The 27,318-nt window shown below is 41.3% G+C and overlaps 2 protein-coding genes across 2 annotated transcripts in view; both read left to right on the top strand.

The window, feature by feature from the left end:
- The window catches only part of LOC115791030 (activin receptor type-2A-like), a 63,290-nt gene extending 51,316 nt beyond the window's left edge, over positions 1–11,974 (top strand). The window contains exon 5 of the mRNA XM_030745116.1: positions 11,837–11,974. Coding sequence (XP_030600976.1) covers positions 11,837–11,890 — 54 coding nt within the window. The 3' untranslated portion in view covers positions 11,891–11,974. The remainder of the gene's footprint in view (positions 1–11,836) is intronic.
- On the top strand, positions 11,951–24,090 carry LOC115798608 (activin receptor type-2A-like). The gene is given in 9 exon segments (XM_030755514.1): positions 11,951–11,979; positions 12,589–12,685; positions 12,687–12,737; positions 20,152–20,297; positions 20,386–20,500; positions 20,831–20,890; positions 20,892–20,970; positions 21,067–21,197; positions 22,966–24,090. Coding segments are annotated over 9 exon segments (903 nt in total). The 3' UTR covers positions 23,161–24,090.
- Positions 24,091–27,318: the final 3,228 nt, after the last annotated feature.

The following is a 27,318-nucleotide window of genomic DNA, read 5'->3' as shown; positions in this document are numbered from 1 at the left end:
CAAAAAGCATACTCAGTTTAAGGCTTTGCAGACGGACTTCACAAACCCCAGGGTGGTGTCACATATTTTATTAACAGTCCATGATTAGGAGCTTTTATCAACTTATCATTTGTGTCTGATTTACCAACATATGCCGGCCTGGAGGCAAGGAAAGCATCCGGTAACAAGATACGTTTTGAGTTTCTTTATCTTCACTGTAAGTTGAAGACAAAGAAACTTTGTATTTAATTCCAATATTAGTCAAACTTGACTAATATTTTCTGTAGCCTTTGTAAAGCCTAGATGTCCTAGATTATTTTGTTTATACATCAAATTTTTAAATGGACTCTTTGCAAGGTTGTGCAGTCAATACAAATTTTTATTCAATTACAGTCATGGCTTTATCAAGGTAAAGCTATTTTTTCTGCATAAAAAAATTACTCTGCATTAGTAACTGCAATGTCAATATGCTCAAGTAAGTAAAAGTTCCTCTTTGCTTTCCTTTAAAAAAAAAAAAAAAAAAAAGACCCCAAATTGGCAAAAGACCCCAAGAAATCTGAGAGAAATTTTGAAAATGTCGAGGTGAGCTCTCTTCCTGGAATTAGAAGATGTGCAGCTGCATTTTAGACAGATTTAAAGACGCCGATGTAAACAGGATTTAAGAGTGAGAAAAGATGAAAGCAATGATGAACAGTTTTCTCCAGTTCCACCTTGGAAGGGCCGAGTCTTAACTTAGAAATGTTCCTTCCTTAGATTAAAAAAAACTGAAGATCGAGTCAGCTTCCTGACAGGAAACTGACCCAGACAATCCCATGATTTATAAGAGCTAGATTTAATTGAAGAATTTAACAGAGCCATGGCACTGTTTGATTTTATGTATGGCGCTATCTGGAGCAATCATGAGACTCTGTTTTGGCAGAATTTAACGGTACCGAATTTAAACTAGACTTGATGACAGGTATCAGAAAGGTTGGAAAGAAAAGACTGACTGGATCTCATCCCCATGCAAATGGTAACATTATTTTCCTTTAAATGAGCAGTCAGCACACTCTTCAAGCCAAACAGCATTGATCCTGGCCTTTTCTGACAAGAAATGATTAATAGAGATGGAGAAAGTTCAGCCTGTGAGATAAGATTTAATCCAACCAATGAACTCAGACCTAGCAAAACAAGAGAAGTATAATTACCAGCTTCTGAAGCCATCAAAATTACAATAGAAGAAAGTTTTTAAAGAAAGATAAAACCATCAGCAACCAAACCAACAAAGCCATTTTTTGATGATCCACTGACACTGCGAGCCTGAAACTGAAGGTCCACAGAGAGGTATGCTTTCAGTCAGGATTTGAATAACAGGGAGGCTGTTCCACAGTTACAGAAAACTATCTCCCAAATATTTCTATTTGTGGTGTGATATTTTTGCACATTTTTCAGCATTGAGCTCAGTCTCATCTCTTCAGGGAAGGAGCTTCTAGTCATTTAAAGAAAAACACCATTCATTTTCTCTGCTAGGTAATGAAACATGCAGTCTTCACAGTGCAAATGTAATTGTTCGCACTTAATGGTCGTGATTGGATCCATTATCATGGCTCTGCTCTCTAATTTTACAACACAAGGCACCAGAAATAAAATGTACCTAGTTTTACAAAAGGAGCTCCTGCGTTCCTTTCTCATTTTGCTTTCAGATTTGCATCTGACCAGGATGGAGGTGGGGGTTTAGTATATCCAAAAAAATACATGTTGGATTTTCTACTTAATTAGTAGCCTTCCCAACCCTTAAAAAAAGATCAAATCCATTGTGAAATGCAGAAAATTTCATGTGCCAGAGTCCTTCTGTCGCACTCTGTCATTATGTCATGATGGCCGCGGTCCATCATGGTCTGCATACTTGCCACCAAGCCTCCATTATTCACACCACAGTGCGAAGTGGAGGCAAACTGGAATTGATTCTGTCTGAGTACACAGACCCACAGCTTTCACACGACGAGGCCTGGAGCTCAGCACTTAAAAAAGAGGCTAGACTTATGTTTTGTTTTTGTTTTGTTTTTTTTTCTCCCTTCTTCAGAGTGGACCCTATTTTCTCATCTCTATCCATCTCACCGATCGATTCTGACCAAAATCTCATCAATTGCTTTATTATGGAACTACTTACATCTTGTTTGTCTGGGTGCAGCTTTCCAAAGAAGTCCTAAAGGATCAGTGGACTCCACAGCGTGTCTTATTAACTCATTTGATAGTGTAAAAATGAAGCTGGCAGGTGCTGTTAGAGAAATCGAAAGTAGATGGGATATTGACCTAATTGTTGCTTTACTGCCCTTTATTTTCTTTTTTCCTTGGTCACAGAAGCTGCCCTTTGAAATGTGACTGAACTCTTATATTATAGAGTTTATGTTTGCTGTTTGGGATTGTTTAACATCCAGGGGTTTTATTTTAAACACAGTACAATCCTGGCGCCGCTTCTTGTTGAGGTTCGACTGTATTTTAACATTTCAGTCCAACAAGTTAGGTTGTGTGTGCTGCTCAGAATCACCTGTTTGGGATTTTGTTTTTGAAACCAGCAAAATAAAAGACCCATATGACCCAGGAAATTGAGAGAATCAGGGCGTCAACACCGGCTCGCCAAAGAGCCCAGTTGCCCCCTGCGCGTGAAATTTGTCATTAACAACTCTGATTTTGTAATAAAATACACTGTTATTACACAGGAGTAAAACTATATATAAATGTGAAGTATTTCTAGATGTCAAGTTGTTCCAAAAAGCATAGCCTCTTAAGGTTTAATGTACGGCTTACTTGAGTTCAAATGAGGCCACATGTGGCTTCAGGAGAACATGTGCTGTTTCATAGTAACTTGTAGCCATGAATTAACTTGACTTGTTACCTTAAACGTTCCTTAGACCTCTAGGCTTTGTTCTACAGTACTTAACATCAGCCATTGCTACATTTGTCTGTCATAATAATACTCACTGTCTGTGTAAAACTCTCAGCTTTGACTCAATTAACAAAAAAAAAAAAAAAAGAGCACTCACAACAACAAAAAAACCTAAAATTCAAACGGTGGTGGACTCGATGGATGGAGGGAGGAGGGAGAGAGAGAAGTGGAGTGAAAAACAGGAAATAATACAAATCAAACCTAAATATTGCTTGAGAGGCAGCACCAGTTTTTTTGTTTTGTTTTGTTTTTTTGCTTTGTTTTTGTTTTATGCAATGGGTTTAGCATTAAGCTACTATACCAAGTCTCATAACTAACCTATTAGCTTAGTAACAGTTAGCTTTTAGCACCTAAAGCTAACCAACTACACAATATAACAGTGTTGTCTTTGACAAGCAGGTGTTATTTTCTAACTCTTTCTATTGTAAAGCAATAGAAAAATCCATCGTTCCTGTTAGACTTTGCTTTTGTGGATTTTACAATGATTTTTTTTTCTTTTCCCCCAAAATGGCTAAATTATACCAATTTTACTATTTTTGGACACAAAACAAACAAATTTGAAAGACACAAGGATTTATTTTTGAAACTTATGAAACAAATTTTTAAAATAAAAAATTTACAGTTTTTCTTGATTTGTGTAAACCGTTAGGGTTTGTTGTTATTTTTACCATTTTATAGGCAATTTTTTAAGAGAAAACTGCTTCAAAAAAGGTTAAAACCTAAATGAAAACCATTGGTAAGTGGCATTATAAGGAAAAATGACACATTTGTAAAATCATTGTCTGATCCACAAAAGCAGTTTTGGGATCAAAAAAATTTTTTAGTTTTTTTTTTTTTTTTTTTTTTTAACATGTACAGACCAGTTTAAACCCCAAAACAAGACAAAAGTGGAAATTTGTTACCTAGTGTTAGTTGTTAGCACCTAAACCTAACCAACTAGCTTTTTAGTGCCTAAACCTAACCGAATAGTTTGTAGCACCTAAAACTGAGATTTTAGGAGTTTCCAGTGATACTTAACATATTTTAAATCAATAATAAATGAGGAGGGAAAATCTGTGATGCGTGACTCCAGGTACTGTGAACAACCAAATTATCCGCTCCACCATGAACCTTTTTCACCCTCCAAAAATATAAATTTTCAATTTTTGGGCATGAATCAGTACATATGAGAACAGGCGGATGAAAAAAAATGTTCAGGACCACAAAAATAAGAGTGCAAGTTTCGCATCCAGGAGCATGAATTGATAGATTAGCAACTCATGATTATTTCACAAACTGCCGTGAGACCGCGTTGGGCATATTGATCCGATCTCCCAGCCCTATTTCCACTTACATAAGCACCTTGTCCGAGATAAAAAACAGCCGTTAGTTGAGAGAGGCATATTTCTCATGTCTGATTTCTCTGCAGCTCCATGTTGAGCTCCTCAGCTGAAGGTCTGACTCTTTCTGCCTCTTACGTGACTTTTGTTGGAAAAGTTGTGTGTGTCTGACATCAGGGTGCTGTTGCTGTTAACTTGTTTGTTTGGCTTCACTGTGATCTTCTGTTCTTTTCATACATCATTCAGTCTATTTTCAGCATCATTTTAAGTTCCTAAAAATGTACCATCTTGCCTTCAATACCATGCTTATTAACCTTTTCATGATCCGTGTGGGATAACAAACGGGAGCCCTGCTCTGGAGCGCAAGAGGGGAACAAAAAGTTACTCAGGGCTTGACCCATCATGTCCTGCTTTTTTATCTGCCTCTCCTTCATTCACTAACTGAAAAAAGAGAGCAATAATTTCTCTGTTTGCTTCTTATGTTCCTTTTCAACAAGCACGCCTTTCACATTATGGTAGAGGTAAGAGCAGTTTAAATGGAAACACTGTTAGTTTTCCCTCCTTTTTGGGTTCAGAGCTTGGTATGAATTCTCCACCTCAATCCCAGAACACCATTTTGTGTCTTGTTCAGTTAACTTTTTGTTTTTTGCCTGGATTAATTGCATGGGTGGATGCTTTTCTTTCTTTCTTTCTTTCTTTTTTATTGTGTTCTTACTGAAGATGCATTGTGCATGGTGGAAAATGGCCAACGCGGCTCTGAATGCAGCCCCCCTTTTATATTTTTCTTTGTATGAATGTCCACCTGTGATGTTTATGTAACACATTGTGTGTGATGTGACCCAGTTTCCAGAATGGTATCTGCTTAGACCTATGGCTTACCATTTTTCCATGCAGAGATGGCAGAGGTGTTTGAAACTAAAACTGCAGCTTGCTTTTCCATCTCATATGCAGACTGAGGAGGAGTACAGATACGCTTTTACATAAGTAGGAGCTTTGCCACTTCTCTGGAACATTTTTCAAGTCAGAGAGTATAAATTACTGAAGTACACGGGGAGCATAAGCCTCTTGCAAATGTACTTTGGCTCAAATTTTATCAAATTGCACTCGAAATGCATCTCCAGACCTTGTTGGGGAAAAAAAATGCAGCTCACTAAATAACTCAGGTAGTTTAGACCCCAGCTTTAACTTCTTTAAGGTCATGTCAACAACAGGATATGACCTCACAATACTGGAGTTTTAGCTAGAATAACTGCTCATTGTCCTAAAACCAAGCTTGGAATTTTGTTTTCTGGGGGTTTGTTGTTATTTTTTTGTTTTTTAGATCCACTTATCTGCACCTAAACCCAGGACAAACCAAATGAGGCCAGAAAGACCTGATTTTGATGTAATAGATGAAGATGTAACCTGATTAGGCCATAGGAGATGGTTGAGGGTTGGGAAGAATGGCGTGAAGCAGCAGATTCTGTTTTCCTGTTTCCTGTGGTCTGCTGACTAAGTGTAATGCGCCCCCATTTGAGGCCACAGCGCCCTGCGATCGGACAAGGGATCCGGTGACTCCCACGGGACGCCTGGCCGGGCCGGGCCGGGCCGGGCTGGCCTGGACCGCCTCATCAGGCTTAAACCCAGAAGTGAGATGAGTTTCCAAAAAATAAGAAAAAATACCTGCAATGACAGATCATCTTCAGGCTCGTGTCGGATGCTGATCAGACAGCTGCCATCAAAATCCATAGTGGATGTGCAGGAATTTGCCTTGGCCTTGTATCTTTAGGTTTTAATGAGTTTTTGTACATTTTATAGACCGGCATGGGAATTTTGAACATGAACAGGTCCTCCCGTGATCAGTTTTTCTCAACAAAGCGAGCATCACGTAGTTCCGAGTTTCACTGTAACACGATGCAGGCGAGGCTGAACGGGAAACATTAATGCCATGCAGGTTTTTATTGATAATTTGTTGACCACATCATCACCAAATCAGGTTGGTTTTAATTTTCAGTCAGAACAAAATGTACCGGAGCTTATTTTTCTGACTAATTACTATGCACGACTTGAGTTGATTTAAATACTGAACAGAATCATAATCAGTTATACTGCCAAGAGCGATGGATGCACTGGAATTCTTCTTGATTGCTTTTTTGCAAGCTTATGTAACACAACAAGTCCTCCAGTTATACTTTTATTGTTAAATCATAATCTGAATTTAAAGTGTTGGATCACTGAGCCCAATAAAGACACAGAAATTTGACTAGAGACCAATTAGAAAATTATTTTGTAACATAGTGCTTGCATCCTTGTATTATAGCCGGATTTTATCAATGACACCATGAAGAGAATAATAATAATCAGAAAGCCAGCTTAAAGTGGACATTTTCATTTCCAGTTCCATATTTATACTCTTGCATGATTCAGAGTTGAAAGTAACACATAGTGCCCCTTCCTTTTATCTTCTATTGAAACGAGCCCTTTTAGCACCTCCCCATTCAAACTTTCTTATGATTGGTTGCCCGTCACAAACAGAAGGTTTGAACAGCAGGTGGGTGGGGCTTTGCTGCCTTACTGACATCATACAAAGGCGAGAGTAGAAAAACTCTTACTTTTGCTTATTCTGACCTCATTATTTTAAACTTTAAATGTGTTTATTATGAGCACCCACCAGTAGAACAAGATAATTTTTGATAGAAAATTTGCAAAATAGGTCCCTTTTACCTTTAATAGATGTACTAGAAATTTTTTTCATCCTCAAAAGAAGAGTCCTTCAATCCTGAAAGAAATGCAAATCCTCAGCCCACCTTTTCTGGACCTTGTCAGATATCGGGGTGTCATAAAGCTGATTCTTGGTCTCAGATTGGTGTCTGAAACCAATGTGCACTCTATGGTGGCATATTTGATTACAGTCTTTCAGGGTGTGGCCTCTGACGACTTGGTATTGGTTGCAACCAAAAAGGGAGCATACACTGAAGAGAAATTTAAATAGATGTAGCTTCCAGGTCTGAAAAAGTCAATTTAGGAGAACCTGAAACCTGCTTTCTTTTGAAAGCCAGCAGGGGGCGACTCCTGTGGGTTCAAAAAGACTCCTGGTTTATGCAAAAGTGTATAAGAAGATGACCCTATTTCTCACTGAATTTATGCCCTCAGTAAGCACAGTCCTGTTGAGTTTATGGTCTCAATCACAACTTTAAATCTTCTAATGTTCATTGTCTAAATTATGGTCCCCATTAGAGTCGCAAAGGACAATAAAGCAGGGTGTTCTCTATTTAGTAAAACCATCAGCCTGAGTTAGATCTGCCCCTTGTTCTTCTCGCACATTGTCAAAACACAGATCAGACATACACATACAGTTGCAAGATCTGGATTAAGGCAGGACCATGATGGAGTCTTTAAATGGGTCAGGGACATAAATCAGATATAGCCCACGCTAACAATAGGAGACGGAGCCAAATATGAGTATTACTGCTAAACAGAAACCTGCTTTAAAACACTGAGCAGATACTTTCAAAGCAAGACAGACCAGTTCATCTGGTATATTTAAGTTTCATGGAGCAGCATGTGCTGCTGTAGTAGTGATCTTCTGTTACACATCAGAACAGATACAACTTCAGTCATTTATCCAGTCTGCTGCTGGAGGTTTATTAAAAGTTCAAATTGAGAGAAACCAGATTTCTGTCTGGTTATTCTTTAACCCATCTGTACAACCAGATGATGGGGTTGTCAGGTTCAGTTATGCACAAAGGTCTGAAATAACAGCCTGAAAAATCCTGACTCTAGTTAATAAATGAGTAAGGGTCAGTCAATGATGAATACAGTACGTGCTCTCCAATCGTGACCAAGTAAAGTAAATGATTGGTTTAAAAGAAAGTTTGAATCCAGCTGATCCTCCTCATTGAAAGTTTGAGAGTTATGCCTATATTTTCAGAAGAGCATTAAGAACAGATGCAGAGAAACATTTGTGTGAATCTATAGATTGGTTATTTTGGTCAGTACAATGTGTTCTTAAAAGTGTTTTTGAAGCTGCCATCTTGAGACTGTTCGGGGCCCTCTGAAATCCAACCTCTGCACCGTGGTGGGTAATTTTCCTTGTCATTTGGCTGGCATTTGGTGTGAAAGCAGTGTGCAGACAGCAGGTCTGCCTCACAGCTCTCTGTTAGAGGGAAAAGGCTTTAAGTAAACATACCAGTTCCCACTCAAATCCTCTATTCCCCTCACACTGCCCAGAAGAAATGGGCAGCCATAGATCTTCCAAAAGAGGCAGCAGCATTATTTCATTTTGTTTCTTGCACACTTGTAGATACTACAGATTGAAAATGTGATCCCTGCAGGTTAGACCGGGAGAAAAGGCCGTTTGACATGCATCATAGGACGGTCTGTGCAATCCTGTGGAAAACTAATACACTCTATTATTCAGTAGCTATCACCACCTTCAGCAGCATTAACTTGAAGTAATGTTTTTTTCTGTGTGACGTTATCAGTTCCTCACATTGTTGTGGAGGAATTTTGGCCACTGTTCTGTACAATGTTGCATCAGTTCATTGAATATGCACAGCTCTCTTAAGGTCACACCACAACATTTCAGTCAGGTTGAGGTCTGGACTTTGACTGGGTCCGCTGCAGCACTTTGATTCTTTTCTTTTTTTTTTTTAGCCATTCTGTTGGAGATTTGCTGCTGTGCTGGGATCGTTGTCCTGTTTCATAACCCAGTTAGGGGCAACCTGTAGCTGTCAGACAGATGGCCTCAAGTTTGACTCTAGAATACTTTGATATACAGAGGAATTCATGGTGGACTTAATGACTGCAAGGTATCCAGGTCATGTGGCTGCAACACAAGCCCAAATCATCACCCCTCCACCACCGTGCTGACGGCTGGTCTGAGGTGTTTGTGCTGATACGCTGTTTGGTGCTGGTCAAACATCTCCACTTTGTTCCAGAAGTCTTGTGGTTTGTTCAGATGTAACTTTGCAAAGCTGTCATCTTCTTTTTGGAGAGAAGAGGCTTTCTCCTGGCAGTCAAACTTGTTTAGTGTTTTTCTAATGGTGCCATCCTGAACTTTAACATTTAACATGCTGACTGAGGCCTGTAGAGTCTGAGGTGCAGCTCTTTGGGTGTTTTGCAGTTTCTCTGAGCATTGCATGGTCTGTCCCTGGACTGCATTTGCTGGAATGTCCGCTCCTGGGAAGATTGCGGCCTTGTGTTAACACACACCTGAACGCTCCAGACCAACAAAGTGCCAAAACCTCTGCTATTATAGAGGTGCTCGCACTCGCCAATGATCAGTTAATCAAGTGCATTTGATTAGCAGCACCTGGCTACTACTTACACTCTTTAATTCCCGTGGAAGCAGTAAGGGTGGCGTTTTTCCACTGGGCTGTACAGCTGACAGTAATGGAACGGCGCCCACAGTCATGTGGTGTAAAGCCAACCATTGCCCCTGACGATATGTGGGCTGGGTGGAAAACATTGGTGGTACCTTATTTGCTCCATCAAGATGGTTACAAACCTCATTTCAGACACTAAAATAACAGTCCATAGGTTTTTCAGTGGCTGTTGGGGGACTGTGTATAAAAATGGCTGTATTTCTGAAGCGGTTAATGCAATAGTTTTTGTTAAACTCCTCGAATTACAGGTAGAGTCTGCACTTCAATCACTTTATGATCGTTTGATTTAAAATCCACCGTGGCGGAGTGCAGAAACATTAATACAAGATTGGCTGAATACTTATGAAGCAGAGCAAGGATATGTTGTGGGTGTAGAAGAAATAAAACAAATTAAATTTAATTTACTTTACCTGCATCTATAGATTTAATTATAGTTAGTTAAAAATGATTTGATTTATGCAAAATATTTCTGTGAACTGACCGTGCAATCTGTCACTCTCCCAGCGAAGTGTCTTTTCCTTTACTTTAAAGTTAACTTCAGCAATGAGAGCCAGCCAAGGTTAATTTTATTTTATTCCTCCGTTTCTAAATCCTACTCTCAGACTTTTTTTTTTTTTCTCCACCCTCTCAAATAGTGTCTCGAGCTGCGAAAACATAATAAAACGATGAGATTTACTAAAATGCACTTAAAGGCGCTCGTTCTCAGCCCCACAGTAGCGCTTTGTTTTTGTGTGCACTAAAGGCCAGAGTTCAATTTCATGTTGATACAAATCAAACCCATAAATGTTACTAAAGGATATACAGTTTGCTCCTGTAGCCGCGGTAATCTCGTCAGGGGCCGGCGGTAAAATGCCGTAGCCGTTTCCTTGCCGTTTTTACTGCTGCTGCTGTTTAAACGCTTCTCTGGCTCTGCTCATTTTTCACAGTCGGTGTGAGACTTGGATCTGGCTCATGTTTGCCTTTAAGAAAGGTTGTATGCCAAAACCTGAACAGTAAATCCAGAAAAAATGGAATATTTGTGCCCTGAAATGCACCTTTTTTTTAAAAAAAAAAAAACAAACCTAATTGGTTAGAGTGGTGCTTCCATCTGTGTAACTCAAAAGAGAGGCCTTTTCTTTCTTTGCGTTAGCTTGGAAAAACACTCGGACTGACACGAGTGCACCTCTGATATATTATCAGTGCGTCTGAGAGGATCCTGCAGGCCTCGGGGTCTTGAAACTTGCTGCAGCTTATCAGGCACCCTGTAAGCTCTCAATTCAAGTGAAAACATGAACATCGCGGGGAAAAAAGCTCCTTTTTTTTTTTTTTTTCTCCTTTCTTACTGACAGCAGAGGCATGCAGCAAAAGTCGAGGTTTTACAGCAGCTTATCTGGTTTCATCAAATGCCATCAGTCATGTGCTAGTCTTTCTCCTCTACCTTTTATCCTTTGGAAATGTGACTCCAGCACTGCATGCTTCTTTTTAACCCCCCCCCTCTCTGTCTTGGCCTCGCTATCCTTGCTCACTCTGTCCTCCTCTGTGAAGTCACATGTGAAAGTGATCAGCTTAATCCCAATCACCAGCTGTGTTTAACCTACTTTAGATTTGGAACACTTGGCTTTACTCGCTTTCACTTTTGTTTGTGTGGGATTAGCATGAACGCACGGCGCACGCATGGGTCCGACCTGCCACGTTTGCCTCTTAAATGTTTTTATTAAATCCGTAATTAAGCCCTTGCCTCGTTCTTTGTGTGCCTTGCTCAGCGGTTAAGCTTTCGGGTTTTCCACCACCAACAGCGCACACATTTCCTCAACTTGCTTGCTGGATTTTTTAAACTGGCAACCTTCCATTTGCAATCCCGCTTCTTGTAAACTCGAGCAAATGCAGCCCCTCAGGGGGTTTAATTGAAATTTAAAATGAATGAATGCGAACCCGCTCGGTGTGCTGTGTCCACACAGTAATACGGAGGCTGGACTTAAACATGCAGCTCTCTCAGAGCGGACTTTCCCCCAGTTTAGAAACAACAGAAATATGAAATAAAATAAAGCACAAAGGCGCCGCAGTCTATAAATGTGAGGTGTAAGATTTAAGATGTGAAGACTGTAGCGATTCTGCTGGCCTAAGCTCCTTCAGGCATGCCTGTTGCTGAGCCAAAAGCCCGGTCACCTTCAGTGGAAGCGAGGGCTATTTTGATGCTCTGCCACAAAAAAAAAGAATAAAGAATAACAACCCCACTCTCTTTGTCTCTATTTCCTCTATCTCTGCAGGATCCGGACCGTCACCCCCGTCCCCCATTTTGGGACACAAACCGCTGCAGCTGATCGAGGTGAAAGCCAGGGGGCGCTTCGGCTGCGTTTGGAAGGCCCAGCTGCTGAACGAATATGTGGCCGTTAAGATCTTCCCCATCCAGGTACGAGGCTGACAAAAGCTACCATCGTTACATCAGCTGATCACTGCTGCAAACACACTTCTTTGTTTCTGTTGGACATTTTACATGGATGTCTATGGGGATTGACCCTAGTGGCCGTTAGAGGAACTGCAGAATTGTGCATTTTAATTTTTAGCCCCTTGTTTTTTGAGTTTTTTTTTTTAAGTGTACATGTCGTTTTTCTCTAAATGCTGTTATTTTCTCGTCCAGCCTAACAGCTTTTCTGGTGCAAACCTCATAATTTATGTCTTTCTGGTTGTTGTTTCTGACCATTTGATAAACAAAGATGTGTTTTATGTGCAAGCTGCCTATCATTAAGGAGTTGTCTCAGGATTATTTGGCTGCCAAGTGTTATAATGTCTGGACTCTAACTCATTTGTTGATGAGCTGTTTTAATATCAAAAATTAAGAAGTCAGGATGTAAAAGCCAATGAGGCACTAGAACATAAAAGAACAGACTAAAAACAGCAGCTTTGTTATTATGTATGCTTATTTCTAACACTAGTCGTGACCTGCCTTTACTTTTTGTCGACTGGGTGGCCACGGCAGCATCAGTAACATCTGCATCTCTGCCTCTGTGCTCGTGTCTAGGACAAGCTGTCTCTGGCAGAACGAGTATGAGATCTACAGCTGTGAGCGGCTATGGAAGCACGAAAACATCCTCCACTTTATCGGCGTGGAGAAGAGGAGACAACAACCTGGACCTGGAGCTGTGGCTCATCACCGCCTACCACGACAAGGTACGCTTGTCAGGGCTGCAGAGATGCATATTCTTTTCTTTACTGAGTCATTTTCAGCCGGACTGCACTCAAGCAGCACATGTAGAATACACTTATAGGAGGGCCGGACTGAATTCTAAGCATTCATTTGTCTGTTTTTGTCCATTTTACACTGTTACAGTCACTGTGTAAAGCAACCAGAACTATCATGCCACCACAGTTTTACGAGGGGAAACTAGACTTCTGCATCTTCTTTGGCTGTAGACAGAGTTCACAAGCCCAATAACAAACCATTGATTTTAACTTTTCGATCGGACTGGTAACTGCTGCCACATTTTCTGAAAAACTCCCCTGATTTTTCTCTACGTGTTGCACATTTTCTCATTCCTTCATCCACCTTTACACCATTGGGGACGTCTAGACCTCCAGGGTCAACGATCTGAGCTTCATACTGATCCTTGAGCCGCTTGTATGCAAGTATTTATAGAGATACTGTGGATCTTTTTCAAACCCAGTTTCAGTGAACTGTTCTTCCTGCATGAGTTTGGAAGATGGCCCATTAAGGCTTTGAGGGATGTTTTAAATCAATACACAATAATTTAGCTCTAAAAAGAACTTCATGAGTTGAGCAGGTAAACCGAAGAATAAGACCAAATATGGTGAAGGGGTCCTTCTGAAATACACAGTAGGCATTTATTTAAAAGAAACAAAAACACGCATCGAATAACGCAACAAATTGGTTTGTTTTTATTGGCCTTGGAACCTGAAACTTTACCTACATGTGCATATGCCCTTCATTTTTTTTCTGGGGTATGCATCTTAAGTGCTCTCTTTATTTCATTACAATAAAAAGTGCTGTTACATATGTCAAGTAGCAGGTATGGTCACAGGGGCACCTCCGGCTAAAACCGCAGCTCCTCTAATGTTCACTGGAGGCTACAGAAGTGTGTCAATCCACATTAACTCCCATGTTAAAATCTCCAACTTTACAGCAGAAATACACATATTTACAACCTACTACACAAAGCAGCTTTGGTCTCTGTAGCCGGTTTGGTCCTTAATGAAAACTGTAAGGGAGGTGAATTTTTTAATAACTGTTTATATTTGGCATTAGTCAGTCTTCATTATTTATCTACAGGGTTTTCTTCTTGATCCCTCTGTGCTGTTTTTGCCAACTATCTTAGTTTAACTGTTGGTTAAAATTCTGGTGTCATTTTCATTGATTTGCTCTAGTCTCCGTCTTTGTTCATGCATGCAGCTTTATAGCCAAGCTTGATACCATTAGCTAATAACTCTGCGCTTTGGCACTCTAATCCAGACATTATTGGAAGCTCGTTTCCACCATGGCAGGAAAGAAAAGAAGTCAAAAAATTTAAGTTATCTTAAAAAAATGTGCCATGACATTCAGCTTGTTTCTTAAAAGTCAAAATTTCAGAATACAAATTCTAAATTTTGAGTTACACAAGTTAAAACAAATATTGAATTAAGTCAAAATTTTTGAGATACCTGAAATTTTGAGTTACCAAATTTTGAGAATAAGTCAAATTTAAAAAATTGTTTAAATGTTTTAAACAATTTAATTAATAAGATTGAAATTTTGAGATACTAATCTGAAATTTTGAGTTCAATCAAAATTTTAAGATACTAACCCAAATTTTTGACTTATGAATTACCAAAAAATTTTCTTGATTTGCAGAGAAACAAGCTTCCACAAAATATGGTTACTTCTGCCTTTGAAAAACCAAGACAGCAACAGCTTTAATGGCCAACCTTGGGGGTTTAAAATGCTTGTCTACAGCCCCATCTGTGATGTCATGATGGCTCTGTCCATCTTTTATGTACAGTCTGTGGTATTAATCCCTGCTTTTTATTATTGGTACCCAGATAAGATATTCAACTGATGGTCTGGATGTCAACACAACTTTATTTTAGAACATTTTTAAACAGTACCAATAAGTTGTGATGGGATTTGAGTGTTCACTGGCATTTATCCATATATGTATATATCCATATCCAGGCAGCTGTCTGTTGTTATATTTCTTAAATTTATAATGTACAATTGAATCCAGATTTAACCTGACAGCCACTCAAACCCTGCAACAACAGCTTGTAAGATCAACACAAACTCATCAAAAAAAATAGCCGGGTGTACTTGTCAGTGAAGTGTTTAAGACAGAAGTTTCCACAGTGGAAGAAGAGGTTAGAAATACCGTCATGAGTCTTGTTTCAAACATTTCTAAATGGAGCGCTGCGGCTCTGTTTTTCAGACACAGTGTACTACAGCACATGTAAACAAACTCTCTGATTTCCCACCTGATTTCTCCCACTAACTGGGCTGTTTGTGTTCATGTAAGCTCGGCGATGTGCTGAGCTTAGTGTCTCTTGTCAAGCTTGTTTTTTCCTTCTTTCTTCACACACAGATCTAAAAAGCTCCAGGGCCGGCCATCTAACAAAGTTGTAAACACTGTAAAAGAGGGGAAACATGCGTGAAACTTTCACACTTGATCGATTTTGCTTGGTGCCTTAAGATCTAATCTATAGTCACAATATGCCTCGTGCTACCTTTTTTTTTTTTTTTTTTTTTTTTCCTCCTTTCTTTTCTTTTTTGTGCAGAGAAAAGTGGGCTTAAGCTGCCTTAGCCCCCTTTTGTGCTCCACTCACCCTCCATGCTGCAGTTTTTGTAGTATTCAGGACTCTTACGTGCCTCTGTGTTTTGAGGGTCATTACCAGCCAAGTGGAGAGCGATTCTTGTACGCTTCGCTTGCCCAAAATTTCTCAGCCAGACTGAGGATTTGAATCGGCGTGCTTAAGGAGCCTTCCTCACGTGAATGACGGTTGGAAAAATTAAAAGCTCGTGGGTGTGGTGGTGAGGCTTTAACCCCTGCAATATATGGAGAGAAATTGCCTCTCAAGTGTTACAAATGTGTATAATGTGATCCACAAGCGTGCACTGAGATTTACAAAGGTGTGCAGGGGTTGGTGTGTAACTTTTGAGGCCTACTTTACATGTGCATACATGCAAACCTGAGTAAATAGTGATGATTTATGCACAATTTTCAGCTTCATAAATCAGATCATTTTTGCCTTCAAAAGCTGCTTCTGCGTGCAAGCATCTAAAAATACACGCAACATCCCTTTCACTCACTTACAGATCCTAAATGCGTGTGCGTGAATCGCCTGATACGCACAGATCACGTCACATGCCAACGTGGGATTTTGAAACAAATTTCTGGCTTAGCACAGATCCGCAAATGTAAGCTGCGTTTAAGTGCTAGTGGAGAACTGGGACATCTGGGTTTCCTCTGTGGTCCTACATTTTTTCAAATAAACAGACATTTCTTTTTCTAAATAACAGTAGTGTCTGTAATTAATGTGTAATTGGAGGTTAATATATGGCTTAAATAAGCTGCTGCTACATGGTGTCTGTCAGTCAGTGCTCAGCTGCAGATGGGGGAACACCGTGGCTGCACGTCCCTGTGGCTCATCCTCTGGAGTGAATCTATGCTAACTAATCTCTGTATATTTTGAATACAGATATAATCCAGGTAATGTGGAATAACACTTTGATGCTAATCTGGCCTCTCTCTGATAACAGCAGGCTAACATTGTGTCCTCTGAGTTCACCACCAAGTCAGCAGCTTCCTGCTCTCAGCTATTTTAATCTAACAAATATGTGTTTAGCTTGAAGTGCTTTGAAGTCATAAAGCTCATAATGGTTTGTTCCTGTTACAGTGAAACAGTCAGATTTAGGATTGTGTGTTTAGTTTATTCCACAGCGCTGAACTGTAAAAGCAAATGTGACACACAGTCCTAGTCTTTTGTTTCGTGCTTTAAACGCTGCCAGTGCTGCTGCGTGTTTTCTAGCAGAGGAGGGACGAGCTGTTGTGTTTATTTAGAAGAAGAAACGTTGCTTTATTTGACAGGACGAGCAGAGGAAGCCCAGATGTCCCAGTTCTCCACTAGCACTTGAACACAGCTTACATTTGTGGATCTGTGCGAGGCTGGCAGTGTTGGCATGTGACGCGATCTGTGCGTATCAAGCGATTCGTGCACACACGTTTAAGGATCTGTAAGCGAGCAAAAAGAGAGGCACTAATATTTTTAGGTGTTGGTACGCTCAGGAAGCTTTTTGAAAGCAAAAATGATCTGATTTGTGAAGCTGAACTTAAAATATTGTGCATAAATCATCACTGCTTATTCAGGTTTGGGTGCACGCACATGTAAAATAGTTTAACATGTGCACAAAATGCTTTGCATCTGTGTGTGGATTGAAGCATGCAAAGTTTCACACAAATATCACTGTACACATTTGTGGATCATATCATTCACATCTGTGACACTTGAGAGGCAAATTTCTCTCCATAACAGTGCATCTCTCGCAAAACTGCTCGAGTCTGCAGTGGAGTGAGCTCAGGAGGTTTAAAACTGTAATTATTCTGCGAGCACACGTCTGTAAACTTTAACCTAAAAGGAGCAGATGTTGAAAAGTTTGGCGTTTCCTTCGCAGCTGATTCGTGCCTGGATGCTTGATCCACCTGAGCAGCTTTATGATGTGGAGCTGTGTACGTGCAGCGGCTCGCTCTGGAAAAACAGAATCCCTGTAATTTATATCTTTTCATGCATTTCCCCTGCGAGGATATTAAAAGCCGTCACTCAGAATATGCACACAAGCACGCACACAAGCCAAACTGATGTGTTGGGAGTTGCCTGCCCTCTAGTGGTAACTCCATACAACTGCGTTTGCCTTTGGCCTTCACTGGTGACCTTGTGTTATGTTGACATTCAAGATTCAAGACCTTTATTGTCATTGTGCGAGCACAGCAAAGCTCGTAGAGGTTTTTTGTGTGTGTGTGTGTGTGTGTGTGTGTGTGTGTGTGTGTGTGTGTGTGTAGCATCAAAAGAAAAACACTAAGGGGGATACAGATTAAAAAGTATGAAATATAAGAAATGTGGGAAATTAATGTGTCGGGGTTTCATTGTTATAAAGGACACTTAATGAGGGCACGAGAGCAGCAGGACCGAAAGCATAAACCAAAGAGTCTCATCAAGAGTTTGTCTTTAAATTATTAATTTATCGAGTGATTGGTGATTTTGGACATTTGCACAGGTTTTTGTTTTAATATACACTCACCAGCCACGTTATTAGGTACACCTGCTGTTCTTTCTTATGTATTTATAATTAAATGTTGAGGACTTTGAAGAGATTTTCTGTGTAAAAATAATTGAGGTTAATTTTCTCTGATTCATATTATTTCGCATCTGGAGCACAGTTTTACTGACAGAGGGAAAAAAATCACAATTAAATTTAAGGGTTTGAAGGCTAAAATCTACAGTTACGTTTTGACTGTTTCAGTTTGATATTTAAAATGAACACAAGTGCCGCTCTTCATAAACAGACAAAGGGCGAGTGATCACATCAGGGAGCTCAGGGAATCAGTTTTATCAGAGCTCGGCTATTCAGAGAGAACAATGAGCGTCCGGGAAGTTGGCTCGGGGACAGAGGCGACTGGCAGACTTTGCTGTGGTTTTAGGAGGACGCCTTGGAGGCTGTAAATGTCATTTATTGCCCTCCGGGGGATTTATTGAGCTCCAGAAGTTCTTTCTTCTTCGATAATCATCTCAAAAATGTCAATACTGAAACTTGCGTATAATTGTTTTATCTTACGGAATCTGCTACAGAATATAAATTAAAAAAAACAAGAAGCTTCAGTGAATTTCCATCCATTAGAGATATTACTGTTCTCACACTGCAGATCAACCTTTAATGTGCTATTAATAACTTTTTAGTGTCATTCTGACTGTTGGATATATTTAGTAAAATCACACATTTCTAGATTTCATTTAATAAACATTTGAACTTTTTTATAACATTTGTTTCGTCCTCCGTCATCTGCCAGCTCACCTCACGCTCCACCTTTCCATCACTCATGGTTAAGAAGATCTTTTAGGACCATCTCTCCTCCAGCCCAGAGGGAGCAGCCTGATGATGGGGACGGGCGTTGGGGTTGTGTACAGTGTGGGCTGAGCAGCAGGCAGAGGGCATGTTTTTGAGATACTTTATTTCAGTTTTCTTACGTGTGAAGTTCAACAATATTCAAGTCCTTTTGGTGTTTTTTACAGGGAAATAAAAATGCCGTTGGTCAGTTAAGGATCATGATGCTACTCCTTTTATAGTAGCACCTGTTTCCAAAATAATGGCTAAAAAATGGTGTCTAAACATACACCAGATTGCCAAAAGTATTCAGTCACCCACCCAAATCATTGAATCCAGGTGTTCCAATCAGACTGCTTCTACCAACATGTGAAAGTGAATTCCAGCGTGGTGCTGTGACAGGATGATATCTGTGCACTTGTGAAATTTCCTCACTACCAACTATTCCACAGTCAGCTGTTAGTGGTATTATAACAAAGTGGAAGTGATTGGGAACGACAGCAACTCAGCCACGAAGTGGTAGACCATGTAAAATCACAGAGTGGGGTCAGTGGATGCTGAGGCATATTTGCACAGAGGTCACAACTTTCTGCAGTCAGTCACTACAGACCTCCAAACTTCACGTGGCCTTCAGATTAGTTCAAGAACAGTGTGCAGAGAGCTTCATGGAATGGGTTTCCATGGCTGAGCAGCTGCATCCAAACTTTACATCACCAAGCACAATGCAAAGTGTCAGATGCAGTGGTGTAAAGCACGTTGCCACTGAACTGTAGCACAGTGCAGATGTGCTCTCTGGAGTGATAAATCACGCTTCTCCATCTGACAATCTGATGGATGAGTCTGGGTTTGGTGGTTGCCAGGAGAACGGTGCTTGTCTGGCTGTATTGTGCCAAGTGTAAAGTTTGGTGGAGGGGGGGTTATGGTGTGGGGGTGTTTTTCAGGAGCTGGGCTCGGCCCCTTAGTTCCAGTGAAAGGAACTCTTAATGCTTCAGTATACCAAGACATTTGGGACAATTTGATGCTCCCAACTTTGTAGGAACAGTTTGGGGATGTCCCCTTCCTGTTCCAACATGACTGCACACCAGAGCACAAAGCAGCTCCATAAAGACATGGATGAGCGAAACTTGACTGGCCTGCACAGAGTCCTGACCGCAACCTGATAGAACACCTTTGGGATGAATTAGAGCGGCAACTGTGAGCCAGGCCTCACCCAACATCATTGTCTGACCTCACAAATGTGCTTCTGGAAGAATGGTCAAAAATTCCCATAAACACTCCTAAACCTTGTAGAAAGCCTTCCCAGAAGAGCTGAAGATGTTGTAGCTGCAAAGGGTGGGCCGCCATCATATAAACCCTGTGGATTAAAAATGGGATGTCTCTGGATTTCGTGTGTGTGAACACAGATGAGCGAATACTTTTGGCAATAATAGTGTATTCGGAAAAGTTTGTTTCTGTTTTTCCTTCATAGTAACAGCCATCTTTCCTTTCGCTCTCCTTCACCAGGGTTCACTGACAGACTACCTGAAGGCCAACGTGGTGTCCTGGAACGAGCTTTGCCACATCGCTCAGTCAGCAGCCCGTGGCCTTGCCTACCTCCACGAAGACATCCCAGGACATAAGGACGGGCACAAGCCCTCCATTGCTCACAGGTACACTGCCTGAACATCTGTGGAAAAATCAGCTGTTAGCAGTTTGACTGAACTGAACTTACATTTGCTCTGTCTTGTTTTCTTTCAGGGACATTAAGAGTAAGAATGTGCTGCTGAAGAATAACCTGACAGCCTGCATCGCTGACTTTGGCCTTGCACTGAAGTTTGAGGCAGGAAAATCAGCAGGAGACACACATGGACAGGTACAGCTCACAGTTAAAGGTTTATTTCTCATCTCCATCAGAAAATAAGTGAAACCATAATATGTCTACTTAAGAGTGACTCTTATTCTTGCCTTGAGACAGTATTTGAAGTCTCCTTTAGGTGGCAGCGTAGAGCAGAAATCTTTGAAGCAGCCCTGGAAAGATTTGTTTGAAAGTTTTTTTTTTTTCCTTTTGTGGCAGTTGGACAAAAACGTCACAATAAAGTAGTAAAAACACATTTAATTGGCAGAGACTTTGCACATCTGCTTAATTAGGTGCTCATGTATTTGCGCTGATGCTGACCTTTGACCTCCCGTTTGGAACATGTAGGTGGGAACACGGCGTTACATGGCTCCTGAAGTGCTGGAGGGCGCCATCAACTTCCAGCGCGGACTCCTTCCTGCGCATCGACATGTACGCCTTCGGCCTCGTTCTGTGGGAGCTGGCGTCGCGGTGCACAGCTGCTGATGGTGAGACCACAGGCGCCGCGGCCACGTTTTATCCACACTGCCTTATTTATTTATTCCATCTGAATTAAAATTTTCTGCACGTGCGCACGTTTCCAGGTCCAGTAGACGAGTACATGCTCCCCTTTGAGGAGGAGGTGGGTCAGCACCCGTCGCTGGAGGACATGCAGGAAGTGGTGGTGCATAAGAAACTGCGGCCCTGCCTGCGAGACTGCTGGCAGAAACACACGGTGAGAGATGAGGGCGGTGTTTGTTGAGACGGTCTCATTCATTCAGTGTTTTTTAAAATATTTGGTGCCTCATAAAAGATGCCAGAGAGGGCAGAACAGGTCTGAAAACAGCTACTGAATATCAAACATGTCAGCAAGTAAGTTTAGTTTTTGTTAAAGCTACGCTGTGGGTCAGACGCCTTCGGTGAAACCTGTGTCATATCTTAACATACACCTCTAGAAATGTAACTACACAGCCCATCGTTTCCTCCTGTGCATGTATGGTTGAGATCATTTTGGGTTGAGTGAAAGACCTCAAACCTCCAGCTCAAGGGGGGGGTTCACCTGCAACCTGCAGAGTGGAGTGAGGGGAAGAAGAAAGAGAGACGAGGAGAAATAACAATGGGAGAGAGAGAGGACAAAGTTGATGCGGTTATGGTGGGGGAAAAAATATTTTTTGGCCAAGTTGATCACAGTTGAGGTCAATTTACATTCATTTCCACAGATTAAATGAACACATTTGGCTCTTTTTCACCCGTCAATGCATGAAAAAATGAGCAGAGTGTGGAAATCGATCTGTTTTAAAGAAGTCTCTGAATTTTCCTTGTCAGAAAATCCCTAAAAGTAGTGCTTTATTATTTGTGGAGCTTATTTCTTTGACTGTAGAGCCTGAGCCTATAGCAGCAGAACTAAAGGCTGGTTCAGGATCCGTAAGCTTTATCAAAAAGGAAGGTTTCAGTTGAACAAATGGAACCGGATGATTTTAATTTTTATCTGGGGGAACAAACCCAAGGATTAGATTTCAGACATTACGACTGCCTGTAAAGGATGAAGGGGGAGGATTACTGCAGAGCTGCACAGCTGCATATTCTGACTTCCTGGTGTGACCACCCACTGTGACGCAAAATGATTTAGAGCAAAACTGAATAAATATTTGCATCTTATCGGGAGACCAAAAAACTTCAAGAGAGCTATCGAGATAAATTATCTATGTGGACTGCAGTGCCTTTAAAAGAAATGCACAAATACTCCGCTGGGTGGCATTTGGCGCGGAGTTTGTACCAGCACAACTGGACGCTGAACATTTTGATAACTTTCAGCTAGTTGTAGAAAACACGACTTTTTCAGGTACCTTCAGTTAAGACTTCATTTTTGAAAAGTGCATCAAGCCCGTAGAGGAGGAGGGACAGAATTTAAAGTTCTTGCTGATGCATATACAGAGCTGATGTGTAGGTCGTACCTCATTGCACAGTCGAATGGAGGTCTCTCCACAGTGTACGTTAAATAAGAAGCAAACAGAGCTAACAGAAGAGGACTGATTAAATATATTATGCAGAAGATGCTCGAGCTCAGCTTAGTGGAGGGAACACTCCTGGAAAAACACCTTAAGGTCTGTCACAGAGTAAAATACCTGAACATGGTTGAAGCATGTGTGGTTGACCTTTTCTCTGAGACTTGAAGTACTGGGAAAATGGATACTGGTAAAACTTAGTTTTGTCTGTTAGTTCATTATGACTATTATTGTTGTCTCTTACTTACAGGCAGCAGGTTTATATCCGGCTCCCCACCTTCAGGGGAGACCTGTCTATGGATGCATCTTGAAATGTGACTTCACAAAATTAAGATTTAAAAAAAAAAAAAAAAAAATTACAAGTCTAATCTTAAAAGTAGCGAGGGGGTGTGTGTGTCTCCTGAATCCAAACTGGTTCCACAGATTTCTGCTGGTAGAAACTCTGCGAGGTCTTTAATATTTAATGCAGCCTGATGGTTCTCTGAACTCGTCCCTCAGGGTCTGGCCATGCTCTGCGAAACCATCGAGGACTGCTGGGACCACGAGGCCGAGGCCCGCCTGTCTGCCGGCTGCGTGGAGGAGCGCATCGGACAGATGCAGCGCCAGGCGCCCGTCATCGGCCCCGAGGAGATCGTCACTGTCGTCACCATGGTGACAAACGTGGACCTCCCGCCCAAGGAGTCCAGCTTATGATCAGCCAATCGGCCGACTCCGGATGAGCCAGCGGAAACACGGATCAACACGAGGGGATAAATGGCTGACCCTGGTTGGTCGGCTTTGTGGGTTTTTTTTTTTTTTTTTTTTCCCTTTGATTGTGTTTTTTGTCTTTTTTCCCCCCCCGTTCCTTTAAGTGCGGGCCGCTGCTCGCATTCAGGAATCGCCCCGCGCCCGCCTCACCACATCAGTCGACATCCACCTCATTTTGATATGCGTGCCTGAGGATTTTAACGTTGAACTCTCTGCCATCCTGAGCGGACTCACTCAGGATGTTTTACCAAGCGACAGCGCTCACATGCTGGGACGACGACACTCAACGGACACTTTGATCATGTATTGTTTTTATATACACGCACACACACACAGACACACACACAGATGTAGTTGGGCGGAGAAGATCCTTCTGAGAAATTTCACGAAACTTTCAGTGCATTTTAGTGTTAAAAAAAAACAACAAAAGAAGAAAAAAAAAAAAGGACAAGCACCCGGCTCTTGATACATTTGCTGTTTTCTCGTGTGGGTTTTTTTTTTTTTTTGGAGACTATCGTTCTGCCAATAAGCAACGGCTTCTGAATGTTTATAGTGTAATGCTGCTGTACATAGTGTATTATGGACCCAGACAACTTGGTAATCAAGCTTATTTTAAAGGGGGGGGAATGGGGAGGGGGGTCCATTTTCAAGCATTACGATGATAAAAACCATAAACCTCCTTCAACCAGGTATACCTCAGTTCAGATGGACACAGTTTAAAAATTAGTCCCTCTCTCCCTGTTCACGGTCATCGCTCGCACTTCCTCCACAACCTTCGGCTCCTCGTCGCATCCAAACAGCTCGCTGGCGGCGGTCAGCGAAGCCTCGACACACACACATGGCCATAGACACTGTTTAAAAAAAAAAAAAAAAAAAGCTCCCCACAACTTTCTCCCTTCTTCCTCCCCGTTTCTCTCAGTGTCGACTTTTATTTCCTCCTGTTGCCAGTTTTTTTGTTTTTTTCCTCTTTCAGATGTTCATGAGAGTGGGATAAAATCACGACCCCCCACCCCCACCCCCCCCACCCCATGATGATGAAGTTGTCCTTAAAAGTGATTTTTTTTTTTATTATTATTATTGTTTTCTGTTTTGGTTTGCCGTGTCAGCCATCAGCAGAGTAAATACCTGTCGCTGACGAGCTTAATTTGAATCATGAAATCTCTCTGGATTAGCGCTGGGTACCAGCTAATGACACCTTTTTTGATATTTAACCCAAGATATCAAACTCTCGCGTCGTATTCTTGTTCTTTTGTAAAATAAATTGTGTTGTTTGATTCTATTTAGAAAAATCAGATTAACAAGATAAAAAAAAAGAAAAAAAAAAGAGGTCACCTGGCATGATTATTTTAGGAGGTAACAGATTTGAAGTGCAGGTTCCACAGGTACCCAGCCCTACTTTGGAACTGTGCCTGTATTTAGCTGAGCCAGCTTGCTTTTGATTTGATTGCACACATCATTTTTTTTTTTTTCTTTTTCGGATTAAGAGTTTCTGCTCTCTTTGGATACACCTCAGGAATCTTTGCTACTCACCACCATGCCCTCACATCCTCGTCCTCACCTGTCTCGAACTGGAGTACCTCCTCTCTCGCTGAATCTTGCACCTCCTCTGTCTCGCCTCGTCTCCACTTATGAGGGTTTGGCCGTGCGGGAATAGTCACAACTTCACAAGAGAATTAAGGTCAGTCTCTTTAGTCAGTCTGAAGAAACGGTGTAAGATTGGGTTGGTCGATAAGTAAATGTGGACCTATACTTTTACTGAAGTAGCTTAGCATGATTCACAGTTCAAAATAATCCTTATTAATCTCATGCTGGACCTGAGGCCCCTGATTTCATCCTCTGTCTGAAATAAGTTGTTTTATTTGCTCAGCCTTTCTTCTGATTGGCTGTCCCTCACAAACTGGAGACCATACACCTCATATACCATATGAGGAATATCCCCTTTTCTGACATCATAAAGATCTAAGAGTAGGAAAAAAAGAGTCTGAAGCCTGAGCTTTGGATTCACTGACCTCTTCATTTGAATGGACAAAACCAAAATTTAACAGAAATGTAAATTGAAGAAACCAGCGACCCAGGGTGCCTAAAACAAATCAGATGTAGGTGGTCTTGCCCATGTGATCAGGATACACAACCAGTACAATGTAGGTTGTGTTGGAGCAGAGCTAACAACACGTGGCTGGCTTCCCTAGTGCAGGCTCTGGGATAGTTTATGCAAAAAAAAAGTGTGAGACTAGAGATTTCCACACTGGTGATTTGTTCTACAGTACTGAACACCAACCATTCGATAATAGGTCTCCACGGCACTATGTTTGCTAGTCATACTAATGAAAATCTTAACAAAAAGAAAGGAGGCTCCCAATTACCCAGCCTGCCTCAGGGATGCAGACCACTGAATTAGCAAAGCAAAAATTGGACTTCTGGGATTATTTCCTTACGGCCTCAGTTCACAGCCCCGGAGACCAGCCTGTTACCCTGTGGCAACCAAAAACCTTGAAATTGCTTTGGTTGCTAGTAGATTGCACAGAAGATACTGACTTGCCCATTGAAACAAACATGTTTCCAAAGGTGCAACTTTTTGATGCCACCTTTCACAGTTTCACTACAGCTTAGTGAGTAGTTGGCAAGTGTTTGCAAACAGCTAAAGGGGACTGTGGCAATCTGCTAGTAATCGCAATCAACCCTCCAGCAGGGGAATGCTCATTTTTTTCCTAGCAAACGGTGATTACCAGGCAGTAACTGGGGCCTAAGGTTCTTGAGTAACTCTCAGCATATCTGTTGTTCCTCCAGGTTAACATTTAACCTGATAGATGGCAAACCAGTTAGGCTGCTCAACTTGTTTTAAACCCTTGCTGGCACCAACGGAACAGCCGCACGGCTAAACCGCAGTTAAATGAGTGGAGACGAGGGATCTCTTCTTTCTCTCTTTCATCCTGGTGCCATTTCTACGTGTCCATATTAGTTACTCTTGTAGATGTCAGGCAAAACGGATGTATCTGTCATTGTTGCGAAGGCGACAAATGACATTTTTGAGTCTTTATTTCCTCTGAGGGACATTGAACACTGGTGCCGGCAGACCTGCAGTCTCTCCTCAAGCTTTGGGACGGTTTCACAGGACACAGTTTAAAATCAAGCGCTGGGTGCAGTTAGAAAATACGAGAAAAAACATGAAGAAACTTCTTTATACCAAACCATTTCACATTCAAGATAGTTACGTTTCTTTACAGCACTAAACTGTGATGCTTTGGAGAGTAAGAGCCAGTAAAGTATATAAGTAAAACACTAAGAATTTTAATTGATTAGTGATCAGTGCAGCAAAACTTTACATTTTGCACATTAAAAAGTCTGTAATGAAGCTAAATGTTTTGGAGCACGTAGATGTGTGCCAACTTTGTAACCATCAGGGCCAAGCTGTTAAGTTATCTCGCCTAGATCTAGAGGATCTTCAGAGTTAACTGTAGAGAGTAAATTTGAATGGTAAAGATTTGGCAGGACAACAAGTTTAAGATTATTTCTGCACGCCATACTGCAACAACACCGCAAACCTGAAGGAAGTTGAAGCCATCGTCTTATTTACTTATTGTAGCAAGAGTACAATATTTGCATCAGTGTCGCTTCCTTATGCTGCTCGACTGCTGTTCAAAAGCAGCCGTTGTCCGAGGTCCTATCAAAGCTTGAACAGTCAGGGACGATCATTACTGCAAACCCCAGCAGCCCTTCAGAAAGTACTACCTCACCTGCAGGGATTTCTTTGGGGTAGAAACTATGGCAAATAAACCAAAATCATAACCAGGTTGCTAAAAAGAAGTTCAAAATGTTCTTCAGTTAGGGGAAAGGTTCCAGTTTAGGAGTAAACTTAATTTGTTCCCTGAAGGTTCGACAGACAAAAGCAGAATAAGGCTACAAAGAAGTTTCCTCATTTCCACTGCAATGCTTTTTCTCGTCCTGTGGTGGGAGACTGAACTGCAGAACGAAAAGGATCCTTGACTGACACAAAAGGGAGAAACACCAGTATTATTCTCTTTAGTCCCTGTGTTTGTGTCCTCAAATGCAAAACTTACTCACCAGTGTTCCAGCCGCCAAGTGGATTTCCAAAAGCTGCCTCCA

The sequence above is a fragment of the Archocentrus centrarchus genome, chromosome 2 (assembly GCF_007364275.1).
Source record: "Archocentrus centrarchus isolate MPI-CPG fArcCen1 chromosome 2, fArcCen1, whole genome shotgun sequence".
NCBI lineage: Eukaryota > Metazoa > Chordata > Actinopteri > Cichliformes > Cichlidae > Archocentrus > Archocentrus centrarchus.
Note: the sequence above shows the minus strand (reverse complement) of the source record. Positions and strands in the feature narration are given on the sequence as shown.